A 21438-nucleotide genomic window follows, 5' to 3' on the forward strand; every position below is an offset into this window, starting at 1 on the left:
TTGGACCGTGGACCTGGCTCTGATGTAGGCACCGCCTTACCCCGGCAGGTCTGTGATGCACTCTGAGGGGTTGTTCAGCCGCTTCTTTCCCGCTCACACACTCATGCCCCCACGCCGTGTCTTCGGAGGTCCTGCAGTGTACCAGGCTCCGTCTCAGACCCGCAGGAGACTGGGATCAGTGCTCCTGTAGAAACGGGCTGACATCACATTCAGTCTCCAGGGAGCAATCTTGTGTTGGGGCCAACCAGCCTGTGGGCCCCAAAGGGCACCTGGTGCCCCTGGGGGGCCCACACCTGCAGCCCTGCCCTCATACTGCATGAGGTGGGATCAACCCACCCGGGAAAGGGGTGGCGGACCCACGCAAGGTTTAAATCCTCTCGTGTCTAGATTTCCGCAGCAAAATATTGTCCAGTCCAGGGTTGGCTTCCGGCTCTGGGACTCTGCAGGGGGACTAAAACCTACTCCCTGCCCTCGAGCAGCCCGCAGTCTGGAGGGAAGAGGAAGCACGTCCTGTGGCATTGGGCCTGGCTGCTTCCAGGTCCCAGTTTCCAGATCTGGACACGTGGAAAGCCTTAGGAGTCCCCTCTCCAGAGCTCAAGGGCCATCAGGGAAGGTGACTCTTAAGGCTTTCCACCCAGCAAGGCAGGCCTGCAGATGATACGAGGGTGGGGCGGGGGGCTCAGCCTAGCTCCCTAGAAAGCAAGGGGCCCTCTCGAAGCCCAGGCCTGGGAGGGGCCACGGTACCTACCAATGGGGTCCACCAATGTGGACAAGCATCACGTCGAAGTTACTGTCCTCGAACTGTTCACATCTTATTTTTACATAGTAGATGAACATGGGTTTGTGGACTCTTTTTTTTTTAAAGATTGACTTATTTGAGGGGCTTCTGGGTGGCTCTTGTGCTAAGCCTCTGCCTTTGGCTCAGGTCATGATCTCGGGATCCTGGGATCAAGCCCCGCATTGGGCTCTCTGCTTGGCAGGGAGCCTGCTTCCTCCTGTCTCTCTTCCTCTGCCTCTCTGCCTGCTTGTGATCTCTCTCTCTGTCAAATAAATAAAATCTTTTTTTTTTAATTATTTATTCAAGAAAGTGAGAGAGAAAGCGGGGGGAGGGGCAGAGGGAGAGCCAGAAAGATTCCTCAAGCAGACTCCCTGCTGAGGGTAGAACTCCACACGGGGCTCGATCTCATGACCCTGAGACCATGACCTGAGCCGAAATCAAGAGTCAGACACCTAACTGACTGAACCACTCGGGCGCCCCGGTTTGTGGCCTCCGGAGAGGACGATACTCGGCCCATCTGTGGAAGCCGAGCTTGCGGGCCACGGACTAGGCCAACACTGCCTCGTGAATGTTCCCCAGCTCCTCCTTACCCACTGGGACGTGCACCCGAGCACCAGGCAGCTTGGTGAGAACACCGGAGAATGCAGCCGTGCCACGTTCACCAGCCGCCTTCCTCCAAGTCAGCCTTTTCGGAAAACGAACAGCAAACCCCATGCATCATCTTGGGTTTGCAGTTTGTGACGATTGTAGTGCAGTGGGCTCATCCCACCTGTCTGTCATTGCCCCAGGGACGGAGGAGGAGGGCCGGGGACTGGGCTGTCCCCAACCCACAGTGGGCTGTTCACGTTAGACCTCCCGCGTCATTACCTATGTTCCCGGGTTTCTGACAAAGGAGCGTGGCTCATTCTTTGTGGTTACGACATGGGCTTTTACCATTGACCTTGACTGGGATCCAGGGTGATCCCCCCCTTTCCATCCCCGGAACCTCGTTTACCAGCTTTAGGTGTACATTGTATCTTCCCTCCTCCCGAGAGACACAGGGCTAAGGGACTGTTCTCGCCCTCTTCCTGGCCGCCTGCTCCCATGGGCCATCCAGGCGCGTCTCCCCAAACTCAGGGTCCCTGACTTTCTCCCGTCTGCACCGTCCCTAACCTCATAGACCCCCAGGTCCAGGGAGGGACGTGGGTGCCTTTGGGGGCGGTCTAGCACAGATGGCCTTATTTATTCCGGAAGAGGCTGATAAAGAGTTTGACTGCCTTTTATGTCGTTGAACTTGGTATAAGAACATAGAAAAGGAAGTAGCGGAGGAACAAGCTTACTTCCTTCTCCAGGGAAGTAATGGTATCACCCTTAGGAATGCGACATACGGGAAAATGTGTAATTAAAAGGGAAACGTTAATGCTTCTTGATTAAGTACTTCTACGGGGTCACAGTGCAAGGCAGCGTGGGTTAGCTGTGTTTGGCAGAGAGCTTAGCATGTAGCCTGTCTAAGAGATCGCTCAGCGGTATTGGGGGAACCTGGCTCTGTGCTGCCTGGTGTGGTAGCCGCCAGCCTTGTGCAGCTGCTAAGTATTTAAAATGTGGCTTCCTCGATGGAAGGAACTGGATTTTTAAGTTCAGTTTAATTAAGTTACGTTTAAATATAGATGAAGTTACATTTAAGTGTAAGTAGCCACTAGCTCCATCTTGGACAGCACGGGCTGGAACGAAGGGTCCTAACCTGGGCCGTGTGGGTAGGCTTCAGGAAGGCCCCTGCAAAATCATTTGCAGAGTCACAGCTGGAGGGAATAGATTCCCGAAGATTCTCAGAAGCCTTCATGACCCACAATGGTTAAGGGCCCCGGTTCGGAGGAAAGCGCCAAAGACACAGCAGCAGGAAACACCAGGAGCCGCTGTTGTTCCTAATGCAGCTCAGCTCGGTGAGGGCGGGAGCTGGTTTCAGAGCTCAGGATGGAAGAAGGGCTGGCGGGTTAGGTGCTCGGCAGAAGGAACACAGAATCCTGTTCATCCCTTAGCGGAGGATCGAGCGGGTGCCCACGTGCCCCTGTGCGTGCAGAGCTGACAACGACGGGTCACCTTGGGGGTCTGCTTAGAGAATCACATCGTCCGGAGCAGGAGAGGCCGAGGGGTTGTCCGCCACCCCTTTGTGGGGGGCAGGGGTTCCCCCGTCATCCACCTTCAAACAAGACTGGGAAATCCTGGTTCCAGAGAAGGCTGTCTTCTGTGCGCTCAGACGGATTCAGGGTGACTCCAAATGTGCTAGAAGGCCTTTCCCTGAGTGGTGACTACTATTAGTTGCAATAGTAAAGGTGGTTCGTGTTATTAAGTACTTACTCCACGCCGGGAGCAGTGCTGTCCCCGCTGCTTGTGTTTCGGGGAAGACACAGTTACCCTGGCGCACGTTGGAGTGCAGGGAGCTGAACTTCTAGACGTGGAGTGGCATCCCGCACTCCCAGAGTGAGCGGCCAGGCCCGAGTTCGGAATCAGGGCTCTGCCAGCCTCTTTCCATCGTACGGACTGAGTTCTGACCCAGGAGCTGTAGACAAGTCCAGACTCTGCATTTGCCCAGTAGCACCTGTGTATTTGACGGCGGGCTCGAGGCAGCGCGCGCAGATGGGCACACTGAGAACCGGCCCAAGAAGGTCCTGTCCGCCTTTGCAGCCCAGATGCTGCTTCCTCTGTGAAAGCCCTGCTCGCCTCCTTCATCTGGGTTTATTACCCTTCCTGTCTGCTCTCCCTGTGGCACCTGGGCTCTTATCCTGAAATAATACGTTACCTCCTTCCTGCGTTATGGGTTGATTGGCCCATGTCCAGCATTTACCAGCACTTACCAGTCGGCATGTGCGTCAGCTCTGGGACCTGAAACTAGGTAGATGCCTGGCCTTGGGCCAGGCTTACTAAAGCCGATCTGCTCTGTAGATACCTCGTCTGCTCCCATTCTCGATGAAGGAGAAGTTGCGTTATTTGAGTATATTTCAGAGTCTTCAAAGCACACGTTCTCAGTTACTTCATTCTTTTTTCGTGGCGCTACAGTTGCCACGCGATGTTGTGTAAGGTGGAGGGGAAGATGGGTCGGTTCGGCGCTTTTCCATATGGCGGCATTGCCGCTGGCGTCGTGCTAGCTAACGCCTTTATCGCACTACATCATTGTCGTTCCTCTTTTGTGTTGAGAACAGTTAAGATCTCGTCTCTCTGCAGCTTTGAAGTCTATAATACAGTCTTATTATCTATAATCACTACGTGGTGCATCAGTCACTTCATTTGAAAAAAATATGCTCGAGGAGATCATACAGACGTTCCTCTGGGGTGTCCCATTGTCAGGATAGGGGTACTGAGGGCTTGGGATGAAACTGTCCATTGAGCGGATCAGACACGGATCCAAAATAGACATAACCCCCAGTAACAGCGCTCAAAAGACAGAGCTAAAATGCAGGATGCTGGTCCCGGATCCTTTTCAGATACACATGAGTCAAATGTACGCTAGAAAAGCTCGATTTTCTACTAAGCAGGTGGTCTGCAACGGACACTAGCCAACGCTCAAGCCCCTCGCCCATTCAGAGCAAGACTGGTAGAGCTGGGACTCGGCTAGAAGGGGCCCTAGTGGTCTCCTTCCCCAGGAAGTTCACTGACATTACGGAGCGCCAGCGGCGGGATTTATGTTGTCCGAGTGAAGGAAACAGGCAGGGGAGGGCACCAGGATGGCTTTGTCTGACGGGGATTGTCGCTGAATTCAAAGCTGTTTCTAGGAAGCCTTAACGAATGTTTCCCTTCTCTTTCCTTCTGCCACGGCCATTTGCTGACCCACCGCTCCTGCTCCAGGATTTGCGCAAGCACGTAGCGCCGCTGCTGAAGAGCTTCCAGGGCGAGGTAAGCGTCTCTGTTCGCTTCACATCCTGAGCCACCCCTCCTAGCTCATTGCGCTTGCTTTTTATTCTCATTAAATAAATGCCGTTGACAGAAGGTGCTCGCCCAGATGGAGCCTTCCCAGCTGCACTAACTCAATGTCATGTGGGTTTTGTGCCTCCTGGTGTGATGTTTCCGCCGGGTCCTCAGTTAAGACCCGCGTGGAGAGCGGAACCAAAGCTGAAGTGTGGGGGGATGTGGGTGACTCGGGGCCAAGCGGCCTGCGTGCTTGTGCCTCACCCAGAGGACGGGGTGTGTCCACGCTGCAGGCTTCAGGAGCCCGCGGGCCTCCCCAGCCTCACAGGCCCGGGGCCGCTGCCCCCGGGATGCCCTCCCATGCGGGAAGCATGAAGGGGGGCGACCTGGTGCTTTCCCGCCCAGCTGCCGGGGAAGGAGGGAGTTCACTGGCTCGAGGCTGGAAACAAAGAGCAACAGGCAGCCCCGAGGAGCGAGCCTGGGCTCGGTGGAAGGGAGAGCTGTCCCCCGAGGCCTTCCAGAGAAGGATCGCGCCGTCTGACACGAGGTCGGGCAGCCCCCGCAGATGGGGGCCCTTGCGGTGGGTGATGCTCCTGCTCCCCCCCTGCCTTCTTTGGAGACTCGAGGAACTTCAGAAAACCAGCCATGTCGTTACTGTCGTGGAGGTGGCCATCCCCGGCTCTCTGCTCCCGCCGTGGGACCGATGGCAGTGGTGATGAGAACAAGCCTTTCTCGGGGCCCTCGGGAGAACCCCCATCGGTAGCATCTTGAGAATTGCATTTTCGGAGCACGCGGGGAGGAGGCAGGGTTTGAGGTAGTGAGACGGCAGCTTCTAGAGGGCTTCTGGGACACGCTGTGAGGACGCCAGCATCCTGGGCCCGGAGCTCCAGACGCAGGGGTCGGGGCTGCCGTCGGGCAGAGTCTCCAGGGAGCAGGTGACAGCAGAGGGCAAGGCCTGCTGTGCAGGAAGGAGCAGGGACCGGGCGCCGCCGCAGGTGTCGGGAGGGACACCATAGAAGGCCCTTCTGTTCACCGCCCCCTGCCGCAGGAAGCCCTCCCGAGCTCAGCCCCGGCAGGCCCGGGGGTATCACTGTCCCAGGGCTGGAAGGACATGAATTGCCTTTCCTCACAAATGCGTCTCCGAACCCTGGTTTTCCGAGGGCCACTGTCACCTTACACCTGCCCGCATTGATCCCATCTCTTCTTTTACCCGTTCAGCAGCTCTGTGAGGCCCGGTGGCTTAGTGTTTCTGCCCCCGAAATAGCCCAGTGTGCCGGTTTGGGTTTTTGCTTGTTTTTCATTCTGTTGGAAAAATTGCCAAGCTGCATAAAAGGAGAAAGATCTAGTCGAGTGAACATGCATACCCCCTTTATCCCTACTCAACCGCACACGAGCATTTCGCCACGTTTGCTCCTGCTGCCCTTTCGCTCAGAATTTGAAAGCACATGCGGATAGCCCGGCTCCGTACCCCTAAACACATGCACGCGTGCGTCTCCGAAAAGTCAGGCTGTTCCCCAATATTACCACGTCAGCCCGAGTATCCCACCTAGGAAAGCAGCAGTCATTCCGCGGTAGCTAAAATTCCATCCCAAATCCATCTTCCCTAGTCACTCCCCAAATGTTTTTTATAACTGCCCTGCCCCTGATCTGGGGTTCAACCAAGTTCACGTGTTGTACTTCAGGCATGGGCGTATACGTATTTATATACATCTACTCCCTCACCCTCCCACACACGTTCATACTACATTATATTACATACATATTTTCCTCCAGTATAAAACAGTCTTCACACCCTCTCACTCATAAGAATGTAACCCACTTCTGTTATAGATTACCCCACATTCCGAATGAGGTAGTGGGTGTGCTTCCAGATATATTAAATTCAAAATGCCCAGGAGACATCCAGATTTTTTAATTCCCTTTTTTTTTTTAACAAAGGTGATTTGAAAAATAAATATTTTTATAGCACTGCTAATATTTACCATTGCTAATTGCTCTGTTTATATTAAATAATTTGTGCTTTCTAGTAAGCTAATTTAAGTAGAAAGGGCCAACTCCGCCTTTTTTCTGAAGAAGGAACGTTCATCGCAGAGGGCAGCTGCAGACGGGGACCACGTGACAGGGTCGGTTTTCTGATGAGTAAGGCCAGAAGCCAGCGTGTCTCGGTGCTTTGATGGGTCAGGATCCATTCAGCTCGTTTTTCTAAAACGCTGCCTTCTCTAATCAGAGGATCACTCTTGTATCCTTCATCAGTGCCTGCTGAATGCAACTGTATTTATTGGCTATAATCTTTGAATTTATCCCAAAGTGCTTGCGTTCCCCCAGAACAAGGTATGGCATTGTGAAAATGTGTTCTTTGCCTTGGAATCTATATAGACAACTTCACTATTTGAGATCCTGAAAAGAAAAAACAAAACAAAGAAGAAGGTATCTTTTTCAGACAGCGAGAAATTCACATAGGATTTCAGAGTTCCTGCAGGAGGGCGTGTTTGCAGTGTGTTGTACCGTCATGGGAATAAGTGATTCAGCAGTGAGGGCCTCCGGAGGTAGCATTTTGGCCTCCCCCCTTTCTTCAGGCTCATGAGGAGAAAGGGGCACCAAGCACATCTGCTCAGGAAATAGCTTTAAGAGAAAGTAGCGAATGCCTGTATTTGTTTGAAGCATTGACTGATTGGTGGCCATACCTAAGTTTGCCTGTTTCACAAGCCCGGCCAACTGATCAGTGAGGGAGAAGGGGCCACCTCAGCAGTCAATCCAGTTTAAGACTTGTTTTAGTCCGGCGATTCAGACAGTCCCTTCAGTGAAGTAACACACTCTGGGAAAGTGCTAACTCGTGGAAATTGTCTCTGCCTCTCCTTGCTTCTCCCCCCGACAATGGTTCCTGGTATGAAAGGTTGGTGGGGGGGAGGGCCTGGGTTAAAGCCTCTGCCTTTGGCTCAGGTCGTGATCCCAGGGTCCTGCATCGGGCTCTCTGCTCAGCAGGGAGGTTGCTTCCTTCTCTCTCTCTGCCTGCCTCTCTGCCTACTTGTGATCTCTCTCTGTCAAATAAATACGTAAAATCTTAAAAAAAAAAAAAAAGCTTGAGGGGGGAAGGAGTTAGTTTGGGTCCTCCTCCTCTTGGCTGTAGGGGAGCTAGGTGCTTAAGACAAATGTTCTCAGAGAGGAAAATCCTCTTAAGAAATAACTTAGATGCTTATATCGGGGAGGAAATGAAAGACTGAAAACCTGTGAGCATCCAGCTTAAAAAGTTAGAGAATTACAACAGAATAAGCTCAAAGAGAACAGGAAGAAGGAAAGAATAAATACAAATAATAATAAAAGTATATAAGAATTAAAAAAAAAAAGACCCAAGAGAGAAATAGCTCAGAAATTGGTTCTTTGACGAGACTACCACATTGGTTCTTTGAAGATACTTCCTAATCAGAAAAGAAAAGGTTAGTGATGGTAACAGGATAACTTTACAGCCACATCAGAGATTTTAAAAAAAACAGTAAGGGAATATTATGGTCAATTTCATGCCAAAAAATTTTAAGACCTAAACAGAACAGACACATTTTTGGAATACTAGAATGTTCCAAAGCTGATTAAAAAAGAAATGGAAACCCTGAGTAGCCTTGTTAACTGTCGCGGAAACGTTTCCATCAGGTAGGGACGGTTTTCAGGAGAATCCTATCAGTCATTCACGAAACAGAGAAGTTCTGCTCTTGTGCAGACTCCTTTAGGAAATAGAAAAAGAAAGAACATTCTTAACCTCCTTTTGCAAAGTTAGTGTAACCTGGGTACCAAAACCAGACAAGGATAGCACAAGAAAAGAAAATTCAAAGTCCATCGTATTTGTGAATAGATAAGCAAAAGTCCCCAAAGGGGTGTTAGTAAGCAATCTGTCAAGTTCCGTGTATCCCAAGAATGCTGTTTGGTTTAACATTAGAAAAATTTACTAATGCACATTAATATCCTTAGCAGATTAAAGGGAGAAATTATCTTAATAGAGGAAAAGAATCTGATAAAATTCAGCATCCATTCATGATAAACAAAAACAAAAAAACCGACCAGCCATATGATATAGAGGGGAACGTCTTTAACTGGGGGAAAGTATTTACGAAAGACTTACAACAAATCATTATACCCAATAACATCAAAAATATTCCCTTAGAAACCAGGAGCAAGACAAGTAAGTATACTATTGCTGCTTTTACTCGACATTGTACTAGAAGTTTCAACTACTGCAGAAGACAAGAAAAAGATCGAGTATTATCACAGAAGAAACAAAACTATCATTTTTCAAAGAAGCCCTCAATTATTTAACAAGGTTGCTAGATACAAAATCAATATACAGAAGTAATTACATACTTCTACACTGACAGAAAACTGAAAAGAATACAGCTAGAGTTAGCGACAAAAAATAAAGGATACCTAGAAATAAATAAAATAAAGCATAGGAACTCTTTCTGGAGAAAAGTGGATCATTTATACTGAAAGGTATTAAGGGGGACTTAAGTAGAGGGACAGAAGGTATGCAAGGATAGAAATTCTCACTATTATTAATAATAATCAATTTCCTCCAAATTGATTAGAGGGAGTCATTGGTATTCCAGTCCACATTCCAACAGAATTTTTCACAAAACTTTTGAAAAACTGATTCCAGAAGTGATCAGCGAGAGCAGGTGGGCTCAGTAGTGGTGAAGGTAGCTTGAAATAAGAACAAGGTGGAGGTTGTCCGTGCCACGTGATGGAAGGCTACCAGTGATTGGCTCCGGGATAGACAGATACCCTGATGGGACATCATAAAGAAGTCAGGAACTGACCAGTGCATGTAGAGAAGCCATGAGTGTTGCAAAAACAGGACTATAGATCAGTGAGGAAAGGGCGGATTTTTCAATCAATGGTCCTCTGATAATTGGTTATCCTTATGGAATTAGATTGGATCCATACCTCACACCATATGCAGACACAAATTACAAATGAAGACTCAAGGCAAAACTTTAAACCTTGCAGAAGAAAATATAGCATATGATGACTTCGGGTTGCATAGGATTTCTTGGAAACCATAAGGGAAGGAACTGTTACACTTTAACTGCATTAAAAGTTTTAAGGAAAAGCTTTATTTACTTAATTACAGAAAGACAGCCTACAGAAGGTGGCAGAGTAAGCCTGGGGCACTGCCTGCGCAGTTTTACCTTTGTGTATATTAGGAAAAGGCTCACCTTTCTCAAGACAGTTTATCTGTTGGATAATCTAAACTCATCTGAATCTTTTTCATAATAAAGACCAAATGTCTCTGATGCAAATCGTGCTGGTAGGACCAGCCCAACTGTAAACAGATCTCTTATGGGGGATCCCTGGCCCTGTCACAAATCAGGAGGAGAAAAAAAATAAATAAAAAAAAAAAAAACAAATCAGGAGGAGACAGTTGCCACACACATAGTTAACGAAGGATTAGTATTAAGGAAGTATTAAAAGCTTTTACCTGTTCATAAGAAAAAGTCAAATAACCCAGTAGGAAACTGGGCAAAAGCCACGAACAGCATCCTCAGAGAAAATCAGAATGTGTCAATAAACACATGAGAAGATGCCCAACCTCATAATCAGGGAAATGCAAATTAAAATAAGTGAAACACAGCTTTCTCCTGGCTTCCAGGTTGGCTAGAATCCAAAACCCAAGGTAGGAGTGGAAATTGTGTAACTGTTGTGAAAACCAGTCTGGCGACAGATACTGGAGCTACGAAAGCGCACACACCTTGACCCCACGCTTCCACTCCTGAGTGTAAATTCTAACTAAGCTGAAACATAGGCCCCGGGAAGCCAGGGCAGGAGTGTCTGAAACTCGCGAACAGGCGGAAACAACGCGTTTTCATCAGCAGTGGAAAGACTAGGCAGAGAACGTCCTGGCAAGGGAGAATGAATGACAAGAAAACAGGCACTACTGAGCTGACATTGTCTAGGCATATATTTTTATTATGTAATAAACCCATAAAGAAAAGGTTAAGTGGGAAATTCAGAATACAGGTTATCCTAGCTAGGCCCAAGGAGGCTTCAAAGGTCACGACGGTGTTCCTACTCACAGGTGCTCGGGTTTTTTTGTTGGTGGATTTTTGTTGTTGTTGTTGTTGTTGTATACTTTATATACTCTTTAGTAAGCACGAGCGACCTTTTTCAAAAAGGAAGACACAGGCTTAGGAGGCAGTAGCTTCGGGATCGTATTTTGGCATTCTCCCCTCTCTTTGCATTTCATGTATGAAATAAAATAAATTTTAATCTCCAGGCGAGTGGATGCTTCCGGTGAGGCCGTGCATGGGGCTGTGGCGGGGCTGTGTGAGTGTCCGAAATGGCATTCGTGGCATGCGAAGCGAATCCACGTGCCGTGCTGGGTGCTTTCCGAGCATAAGCCCACCCCGTCCTCACGACACTGGGAAGGCGCTGCCCCTTCCTCTCTGGCTTTCTGAGGAACCAGAGCCCAGCAGGGACCCCCGTCCTGGGTCTTCGATCGCTGCTCATCTGCATTTTGTAAGCGCTAATATGTTCCCTCGTGACACAGAGTGAGTGGACAGGTGCCTGCCTTATCCCCCAGCCCTCTGGGCCGGGCTTCTCCCGAGAGCTGTCTCCACTCTTATGTGTCCCCTTGACTCTTCAGCCCACCCCCGTCTGGCGTCTGTCCCCTTACCCTTGACCCTCATCGTCCTTGGCTCTCTCAACTCAGGGGCGTTCAGGCCGCCCGATGGCTCCTCTCCGTGCCGGTCCTGACTTTCGACATCCCCCAATAGTAAGCCCTCCTGGCTTTCCATCCACTTCTCTGGGTATTGATTTTCAGTCTTCCTGGGCAGCTCCTTGGCTCCCAGCCCTCTGAGCGACGGCACGCTGGGCGGTCATCTCCCGGGACCCGTCTCTGGAAACTCAGGTGTCTGGCTCTGACTGTCTCCTTTGAGTTCCAGACTCACATGAGACTGCCTTCTCGCATAGTACAGCTCGGGTGACCCGTGGGAGAGGACTCTGAGCCCTCAACCATGCCATCTCCAGCTTCCGTCCCTGCTGGGGTCTCCTGCTGCCTCCCCTCCCTGCTCAGGAACGGCCCTGCGATGCGCCCGGCAGCCTCAGCGGGCATCTAGGACGCCTGCTCGCCCGTCCGCCCCGCTCTCCTCCATCCTTCCTCCCAGCGCCCTCGTCTGCCCGCATCTTTCCCTCCCTGCCATCCACAGCCTGTCCAAAGCTGTCATGTGTCACCGAGGCCACCGTAGTGAGTCATTCCCGAACCGGGCCTCCTCTGCGTTCCAGCTCCTGCCCTGCGCGTCTGCCGGGAGCAGGAGCACTGCGCTTCCGTGGCTCCCGCGCCCTTGAGGCAGGCACAGAACCCTGACCTCAGCCTTCAGGGTTCCCGGCCTGGCTGCAGCCCACCCCCTGTCCGACCCCCTTCTCCTCCCTTCTTGGTGCTCGCTGCAGCCGTCCTGCCCTCCGGAGCCGCCTCTGCCTGCCCACACCAAGGGCCCTTCGTGTTTCTCTTGTAGTACCGTCTCCTTTGGCCCGAGTGCTGTTGTCCTGGTCTTTGTGGGTTCGGTTGTGCCCACCCACTCTCTCTGGACTCTTTAGGTCTGCACGGCCTCTGTGTACCCACCCCTGGCCCCCGTGCGCATGCAGTAGGCGTCCACTGGACGGACTGTGGGGGAAGCAGCATCCTTATTTCACAGATGAGGAAGCTGTGCCCGGAGAGGGAAGGAGCGACCCAGAGGCACCTGGGTGATCGTGGCAGGACTGCGACCCACGCCGGTGCCTCCAGTACTGTGCGGGGAACAGGGAAGTGACACCTTCCGCCCTCCATCGTCTTAGCGCCCCTCCCCGGTCGCGGATAAGGACAATGGGTGCTCATCTTGTGCAGACAGCTTTGCGCGTGTTCTGAGGCTCCCCTCCTCTTCCGACCAGCCCTTCCCCTGTAGATGCTGCCCTGCACGCCTTGTCCTCTGTGGGCACAAATCTCCGTAACAGGGGGCAGGCACACGTCACTACAGACTGATCTGTGCCCCCCGGAGGAGCCGACTCCCCGCCCCCTCCCCCCACCAATGGCAGGCAGCTTCCTGTCCGAGTCCCCTGGCCCCTGGCCCGCACAAGGGACCAGATCGTCCCTTGGAACCTGCCTCAGTCCTGAAGGTCCACACGCCAGCAGGGCTCTGAGCCGACGCCAGGCCGCGTGAAACCCCGCCTCGCCTCTGGTGCTGGGTTTTCCTCTCTGGTTCCCGCTCCTTCTCTCATTCAGGGAAGCCCTCTGACTGCACACCGCCCTGGGCCAAGCAGGGGCTGAGGCTCGAACCCTGGGCGCTGCAGCCAAGCCCCTGCTGCCTTGAAGCCTTTGTTGTCACGCAGGGAAGTGTAACAGAGACAGAGAGTCTTGTCAGACGGGACGCGTACTGTGAAGGGATTCAGACGGGCAGGCAGGTAGAGCGGGTCTCTCCTGGGAGGTGGCGCAGGGAGTGAGCCCGGAGAGGCGAGAAGGACCGGGCAGGCTCCGGGCTGGCGAAGGAGCGTCCAGCAGAGCGGGCTGAGCGGGGGCAGCGCTCTGGGGGACCGGGCGCCGGAGGGAAGGCCCGGGCAGACCGAGGCCCTGTGCCTACTTGCAGGGCCGTTTGACAGATTTTAATCAAGGAATAGATGAAGCAAATTCATAGTGGGTAAATGGTCTATGACTTCGTTAAAAGTTGCCCCGAGTTGCGAGGACGTCCAGTAGCCGTATCAGTAACGAATCTCAGCGCTCAGATCTAAAGGCCATGTCTAAATAAAGCCGGAGCGTCCGAGCGCTTTACTCCGGAGGATGTGTCACAGGAGTTGGAAGGACCTGGGAGTCAGCCCAGGAGCTGCCGCTCACTCCTGTGACCTCGGGCAGCTCCCGGGCCTCCTTCCCATCCGACTTTGCTCTTCTGTGAAACGAGCGGGTGAGCGAGAGAGGCGGCAGGGAGCCCCGTAGCTCTTAGGAACGGTATGACTCAGTGGACAGATACTTGGGTTGACCGTCATCAGCAGAACAGAAGAGGGCATTCGTCAGCAGTTGGAGCCACTGAGAAACAGAGCGAGGGCTCATGGAAGGGAGTGAGTTTCCTGTCAGTGGGAGCATTCAAACAGGCACAGGACAGCCTGTCAGGAGTGTGGTCCCCTCTCACCCATTTTTCTGCAAGTCCCCGTCATGCCCGCGCTCAGCGAGTGCCGCGCGGAGTGTTGTGGACAGGCTGGTGTCACACAGGGTTAGGCCAGACGGCTGGTTCCCCGAGCCTGTCCTTGGAGGGACCGACGGGCTGCCTGAGAATCACCCTTGTGTTCCCAGAAACTCAGCTGCCCGGGCCCGGGCCGAGCAGCTGGAACTGGACAAAGTCCCCACCGAGGCTCGTGCACAGCCGCCGGCAGGAACCACGGGGCTGGCCTCCCTGCACGGGCAGGTGGGGTGCGCCCTGATGGAGCTTTAAAGCTGTGTCCCGGCTTTCGGTCCTTGGCTTCTGCTCCCGCCAGACTGGTCTGTGTCCTGTCCCCAGACATGCCCTGTGGTTTCCTGCCTCTGACCTTCTCGTAAAGCCATGGCCTCCATCTTCAGAACCTTCTGCTCTCCCTGACCTGGAAGACCCATTTCCATCCTTGAAGACCCATCTCAGGCCGAGTAGTTCCCTTTTCCCTTTGACCTCATACCCTCTCCTTGCCTTCCGGCGCCGGCTCAGCACGCCCTCCTCTGCTCGACGGCTCACCCTCTTATGTCCTCCCCCATTAATAAGTACTCAGCGGGGGCTCTGGGCGAGACCCCCCGCGAGGCTCCTGGGGACCCACAAGGACAGTCGAGGCTGCTTCTCCTCACAGGGGCTCCGGGGCCATCTGTGAGTCGGGACCCAGTGTTCCCGACAGGCGAGTTTGGAGCAGACCGGGCTTCACGAGGACCCCAGCCTCTCCTGCTCTCCTGACCCCCTTTCTAGGAGGTGGGGGGGGGAGGCGGGAGGGGTCTTGCTTCTCAGCCCACATAGCATCACAGCCACCTGCAGATGCTCAGAACTTTTCACGTGTGTGCTACTTGAGGGGATGCCAGTGGCATTTGCGGTGGCCGCGATGGTGACGGTCACCGTGCTTTAATTACCTCGCAGTGCTGTCCGAGGGCCCGGCGCCGTGCGGTGTCTTCCTGGAGGCTCCTTCCATGACGGCTTCATTAGGGCAGCGGCGGGGCTGCGGTTGCGCATGCAGGCCAGCTTCCTAATTGAAAACACATTCTCCCCTCTGTAGCTGCAGCTAGTTTGGTTCTGCTCATGCAGAAAAGGATATAACCTTGCCTAACATAGGAAATGAACGGTTGAGAGAGAAGCCAAATTCAATTTCAGTCAGATATGCGGAGGCTAAGCCCGTGATCTATGGAAGCAGGGGAGCGAGCCGTGTGCGCGCGGAGAGGGGCGCACTCAGCGGCCCATTAATCACGGCCGCCCGCCCGGCGCGGCCGCCACCGCGTGTGCCACTGCGCCCGCGCCGCGCCTCCGCCGGGGGCTGGCCAGCAGCCAAGCACTCCAGAAGTTAACCTCTTAAAGACCCGGAGCTGCTTTCTGTTGAATAAATGTAATTTTGTGGTCAGAAATAAATGCTTGTGATGTAGCAGAGCTTTGGAAACAACAGCGAGCCGAAGCTATTACAAATTGCTCCGTGTTGTGGAAGTCAACAGCACACATCAAAATTCCAAGTGTATGGCAAATTGATTTCGGCCCAGAGCTCTGCAGCTATTCAATAAAAGTCCTATTAAGCCATTGTATGTAATGAACAATCCAGAGCAAATCTAATATTTTCAGTGGATAATTATTTTTAACATCCTCTTGGTAACTGTCGGTGGAGGCCTTGGAGGTTTATAGCACGGACCCACGTGCGGTTGGGCCCCCCCCCACCTGCCCGGCTTTCATTTGTCTCTACCGGAGGCCCCGAGACAGACCGCCCAAAGTCGGGGCTCTCACAGGGTTCCCCAGCAGACTCTGCTCCCAACGGAGGGCTTGGAGGGTTTTCCAGCACGCAGCGGGTCCCAGGGAGGCGTTGAGAGAATTGAAATGGACTGAGTTGGAATGGAGAGGGACAGTCAGATGGTTCTAGAATAAGTGAGCCAAACACTGTGTCGGCAGAGTTGGCTCAGCACCGGAGCCTCTAGAGACTGGAGGGTCACAGGAAAGGAATTTGAGGTCCTGCGCGCTAAAGGAACCCGTGCACGTGCCTGAAAGGAGCCCTAGTTCTTGCCCCCTGCATCTCCGCTCCGCAGTAACTCGGGAAGCAGGCTCTGTGTCAGGGCATCCCTGTCCTGGAGCCACCAGAGTGGTTTTGTGACCAGCTGAGCGGGGGTCACCTCAGCAGAGGCCTCCCCCTTCGTTGCTCACCACGCTGTTCAGGCCAGGCGAGGATCCTGGTCCCACTGACTCAGGCTACACTCTTTAGGGCAGGCTCCCTTTCCAGAGCATAAGCTTCTGGAGGACAGTGTTGACTCATTCATTCTTTGATTCGATAGTATTTGCTGAACAACTCCTGTGTGCCAGGTTGGACCTGAACCAGACTGTGGTCTGTAGTTGCAGGTAATGAACTCCCATGCTGCTTCCATGGCGCTTAATAGTTGAGCAGGATCTGTGTCCTCATGTGGCACCGTGCTGGGCACACAGGAGGCCCTCAGTGAACTTTGGGTGGGTGGTGGGTAGATGGATGGTTGGATGGACAGATGGATGGATGGTTGGATGGAGGGTTAACACCCCCGGTGTTTAAATCAAAAGCATCCTCTGTCCATTAAAAAGGCCCTATTCTGTCTGCCCACACTCCCAGAACTTTGCAGGAAATCATGTGAGACCAAGAGGCAGTTGCGATATGAAGCTAAGGGCCCAGAGTTATAAGGCCTCGGTTTGAGGCCTGACTTACCAGTGACCTTGGCTTTCACCAAGTCCGTTGACCTCTCAGTGCCTCTTTGCCCTCATACGATAAATGTGAAGGATTAGGGGGAATAGATTTGAATGATGATGGGAAGTGGTATTTATTTGTCTCCCAGTTTGTTGTGTTTTTTTTTTTCCTGGACTAGAATCAATCCAACTTGTAATAGTCATGTGGCATTTATTCGAATACAGTGGAATTTAAATTATTAGGCTATTTTATTTTCTGCAGATCTCTCTTCCCTTGGAGAAACTCGGTCTGGACGTTAATTAGGTTTTATTTATGTTCCATCAGGTTAATGCAGTAATTCCTTACGTGACACTGATACCACGGAGCAGATGGTCAAAGGGGGGGCCCGAGGACATGTGCGCGTGGCCGTGGGAGGGAGCTCGGGGACACAGTTTGATCACAGCCCAGAGCTCAGCCGAGTTTGTTGCCTGCATGTGGAGTCACCTGCGTTCCGTCTCTCGCCCGGCCTATTTCCCCTATTTCAGACCGCTCCGCTACTCTTTGCTGGCAGTTACTTGCAAAGCGTTTTACATCTCGAAGTTCCCATTTCCTTGATCTCTGATAGCCTTACCCACACTCTGTGCTGGTGACATTATCGCCGGCCAGAGTGACCCAGTGGGCGGGTAGCTGTGAGCTTGAGGAGCAGGGCGGGTGCCCTGCCGGAGGTAAGGTCTTGTGCCCTACCCCGCCCCCCCACCACCCCGCCACTTACCCCTGCACTCCGTGCTCTTAACTCCTCCCCTCTCGCTGTCGCTGCTCAGTCCTACCTGTCCTGGGATCTGTGGTTCCCTGGAGCCTCCCTCTCGTCACTAAATACTCACCCCCTCCAGCAGGTGCCACAGATCCCAGACTACAGGAGCCCACCCCTGCCATGACTTTGAGCCACATGCTTGGTAGCCAGCCACCTGCCCAGACGAGCCTCAGAATCGCACGTGGCACAAACAGGGTTGTAGGTTAGAACCCAGAATGGATGGGTCAGAAACTCATTCCACTCACTGCCACGGAGTGGGGCATGACCAGCGTTTCATCTAACTACAACTTCCAGAGCCTTCCACATTGCCAGCCAGAAAGAGTCAACCTGGCCGGGTGGGCCCGTGACCCCCCTCAGCTTCCCGCCTCACCCAGGGACCGTCTTGTTCTGCCACTGCTTGGGGCTGTTCCCGGGCCCCAGCTCCTGTCATCGTGAAGACCGAGAGGCAGGAGAAGGGGGTAAGAGTCCGGTGGGACCCACGGGGGAGCTCGCGGCTGAGCCCTCTAGTGGGAAAGGAGACTAACCTGGAGAGCAGGTTCCGCTAAAACATGCCGACTCTGAGTGCTGCCCGCAGCGTGCGTCAGCACTTTGTTCCTTTTTGTGGCAGAGTACTAACCCACTGTGTAGACATGTCACCTTCTGTTCGTCCCCTCGTCAGCGGACGGCCGTCGGGCTTCCGCCACCTTTTGGCTCTTAGATACGTACCTAGGAGTAGAATTGCTGGTTAATATGGGAACTCTGTTTAACATTTGGAGGAATTGCCGAGCTGTTTTCCAAAGTGCCTCATTTATGCTTCCATCTCCAGTGCACGAGGGTTCCAGTTTCTCTCCTTCCTAACACTTGCCACCGCAGCGGGTGTGAAGCAGTATCTCGTTGTGGCTGTGATTTGCATCTCCCTAATGACTGCTGATGTTGAACATCTTTTTCTGTGCTCATTGGCCACCTGTCTACCTTCTTTAGAGAAATGTCTATTTGGATATTTTTTCTATTTTTAAATTCAGTTCATTGTCATTTTACTGTTGAGTTGTGAGTGATCTTTATATATTCTGCATACTAATCCCTCATCAGGTACATGATCTGCAAGAATGTTCTCCCAATCTGTGGGTTGTCTTTTCATTTTCTTGGCAGTATCCTTTGTAATGCAGGAGTTTTAAACTTGGTAAAATCCACTTTCCCTATTTTTCTCTTATTGTTTGTGCTTTTGGTGTTTCATCTTAGGTCAGAAAGATTTACAGTTGTGTTTCAGTTTAGGGGTTTTGTAGTCCTAGCTCTTACATTTTGGTCTCTGGTTCATTTTGAGTTAATTTCTATATACAGTGTTGAGGTAGGGGTCCGGCCAAATGCTTTGGAACATGGATATTTACTTGTCCTTGTCTTGTCTGTTAAAGGACGGTTCTTTCCCACTGAATTTGTCTTTTCACCCATGTCAGAACTCAGTTAACCATAATGTGAGAGTTTATTTCTGGACTCTTAATTCTGTTCCACTGATCTAACTGCATGTCTGTCTGAATACCCGTGCCACACATTCCTGATTAATGTAGCTTTGCAGTAAATTTTGAAATGGATAAGTGTGAGTCCCCTACCTTTGTTTTTTTCTTTTTTCAAGACTGTTTGGCTGTTTTGGATCCCTTGCATTTCAGTATGAGTTTTAGGGATCAACTCACTTAGTTTCTGCAACAAAGCCAGCTGAGATGCTGACAGGCAGCGCACCGAATCTGGAGATCGATTTGGGACTTTTGCCATCTTAACCATATTAAGTCTCTCGATCCATGAACATTTCAAAGTCTCACTTTCAGATGGTTTATGGCCAGTGTATAGAAAGATAATTGATTTTTGTGTATTGATCTCATATTATGCAACCTTGCTGAACACTGTATGTTTTTATACCCTAAGATTTTTTTTTTACTATATACATATATCATCTGTTCACAAAAACTGTATTTCAGAAACCTCAGATAAGAAAACAAAAAGCAGGGACGTCTGGGTGGCTTAGTGGGTTAAAGCCTCTGCCTTCGGCTCAGGTCATGATCCCAGGGTCCTGGGATGGAGCCCCGCATCGGGCTCTCTGCTCAGCAGGGAGCCTGCTTCCTCCTCTCTCTCTGCCTGCCTCTCTGCCTACTTGTGATCTCTGTCAAATAAATAAAATCTTTAAAAAAGAAAAGAAAAAAGAAAAAGCGAAGAAACCTCAGGGAGACTTTCCTCCTGCTCTGCACCCGTACTGTTACTTCCTGTAAGGTTTGGAGGGGGCCAGGGTCGGTTCTGGCCTCCGAGGCTAGGACGGCGCACCTCCTGGGACATTTTAGCCAACCTTTAAACAATCCTATGGACCGAGTGAATGAATGAACCAAGCAGGAAGCAGTTCAGGCGGCCCACATGGTCCGCCTCTGAAGTCCTATGTCGTTGGCAGAGGCTTTCCCACTGTGAAGCTGTGATCTGCCAGTAGCTTCTACCTGGTGGCTCTGGATTTGCACACTGGGGAGAGACAGGATGGCTCATCCTTCCCCACGGCAGCCCCTCAGATCCACGGTGACAGCCAGAACATCAGATGTGCGTGGCCAGCAGTAAGGGCAGAGAGAGACGCTAGTCACTGTTTTCACGGTCTTCACAGTATTTCTCCCGCTGTCCTCTGCCACAGATCGCTTCTCCGTGGCCCCACATCTTTATTTACCCGCTCGCCCTTCACGGCACTGTCTTCTCTGGACTTCTCTCCAGTTTTCTTCTCTTACACACTTGGTCAAGGTAGGCGGGGGGAGGCAGGCAGGTAGTTAAGGAATATTCTTAATGGTTTGTGTAAGAAGCAGCTGTGCGTTGTGCCCCACGTCTACGCTGCATTGCCCTTATAACCAGCCAGAACCGCCCTGTGGGATCTGTTCATCCAGCTTTGAGCCGCATAGAGAAATGCGGGTAGTCTCGGTCTGCTCCCTGCGATGGGGAGTAGGGTGGGTGTGATTCCTCCCCATGGGACTCCCTCTGCGAGTTGGATGTTACGATGGAGCGGGACCTTGAGAAAGCAAGCTGGTGGTGGCAGCTGGGCTCCCACACCTGCTCCCAGTCTCTCCTCCCTCCCCATTGCTCCAGGGGCCACCAGGGTGCTGGAAAAGGGGGCTCCCTCCTCCCTGGAGTCCTCTCGCGTCTCCATGGAACTCAAAGCAAACGTGCTCTCTGCCACTGTGATCTCGCTCCAGAAAACATACCTCTTCCTTTTACGTGGCTGTGTTCAATGAAAGTTAGAGCTATACAGCCGGGGCCCCGTATGCGCCTGTTTGGGGTGGAATCTTGGTCATCGTCGGCTGACTTCCCGTGGGCCACGGGGCTCTTCTTGTTTTGCTCTTGAAAGACCCTGAGTGAGACAGATCCAGTCGCATCCCTGAAGCTCTTGCTGGTCCCTGCTAGCCTGTAGTCCAGCAGAGCACATCGATTTGAAAATTCTGTTAATGGTCCGTGTTTATTTCTAAATCATTAGCTTGTACATTGCCGGGGCACAGGCTGATGGGTTGTTCACGAGCGGGCCGTTGCTGCCACAGTATCTTAAATGTGGTTTAAGTGTTTCTCTGTCCCCAAGACTTGAATCAGAGGAGGACAGTCTGCGGGGCGCTGGGAAGAGAATGCTGCCTTTGGATTTTTTTTCTAGAAAAGTTACCGATGTTTTCTCTGATTCTGTACCCTCCAGGGTATACCGGCTGCTTGACAGGGGAGATTCTCACAGTTCATTTCCACAATTCAGTGAGGAGGGAGTCATTCCCTAGACAGATGAAGAGACCGAGGGGTAAATAGTTGCAGGAACCAGCCTCCAGACCCTCCAGCACACATGCCCCGGGGCTGGCTTCAGACCAGAGGTTCTGTTCCTTCCAAGCACACATTCTCTCCACTGACTGCGCAGCCCCAGGCATGGTGCTGGGGCATCGTTGTAGCCTTGGTGGGGATCCCTAGGGGCCTGGCTCTGGGCCTGGTCAGTTTCCGCATCTGAGAAGTGCTGTTGCCAGTCCGGGGGCTCTGTCACCGTCCACAGCAGCCAAGGTTTATTCTCCCCGCCTTGCAGACGAGGAAACGGAGGCACAGGTTGGTCGGTGGTCGAGGTGGTTCACTGGTGCTGGTGTTGGAGCCGGGACTCGACCCTGATCTTCGGGCA

The 21438-nt window shown here is 52.2% G+C and overlaps 1 protein-coding gene across 2 annotated transcripts in view; it reads left to right on the plus strand.

Annotated features, from left to right (window-relative positions):
- Positions 1-21438, plus strand: part of CUX1 (cut like homeobox 1) — a 351017-nt gene that overhangs the window by 158129 nt on the left and 171450 nt on the right. For both annotated transcript variants that reach the window (XM_059414613.1, XM_059414614.1), the window contains exon 3: positions 4598-4645. In XM_059414613.1, the coding sequence (XP_059270596.1) occupies positions 4598-4645 (48 nt within the window). The remainder of the gene's footprint in view (positions 1-4597; positions 4646-21438) is intronic.

Source organism: Mustela nigripes, chromosome 11 (genome assembly GCF_022355385.1).
Source record: "Mustela nigripes isolate SB6536 chromosome 11, MUSNIG.SB6536, whole genome shotgun sequence".
NCBI lineage: Eukaryota > Metazoa > Chordata > Mammalia > Carnivora > Mustelidae > Mustela > Mustela nigripes.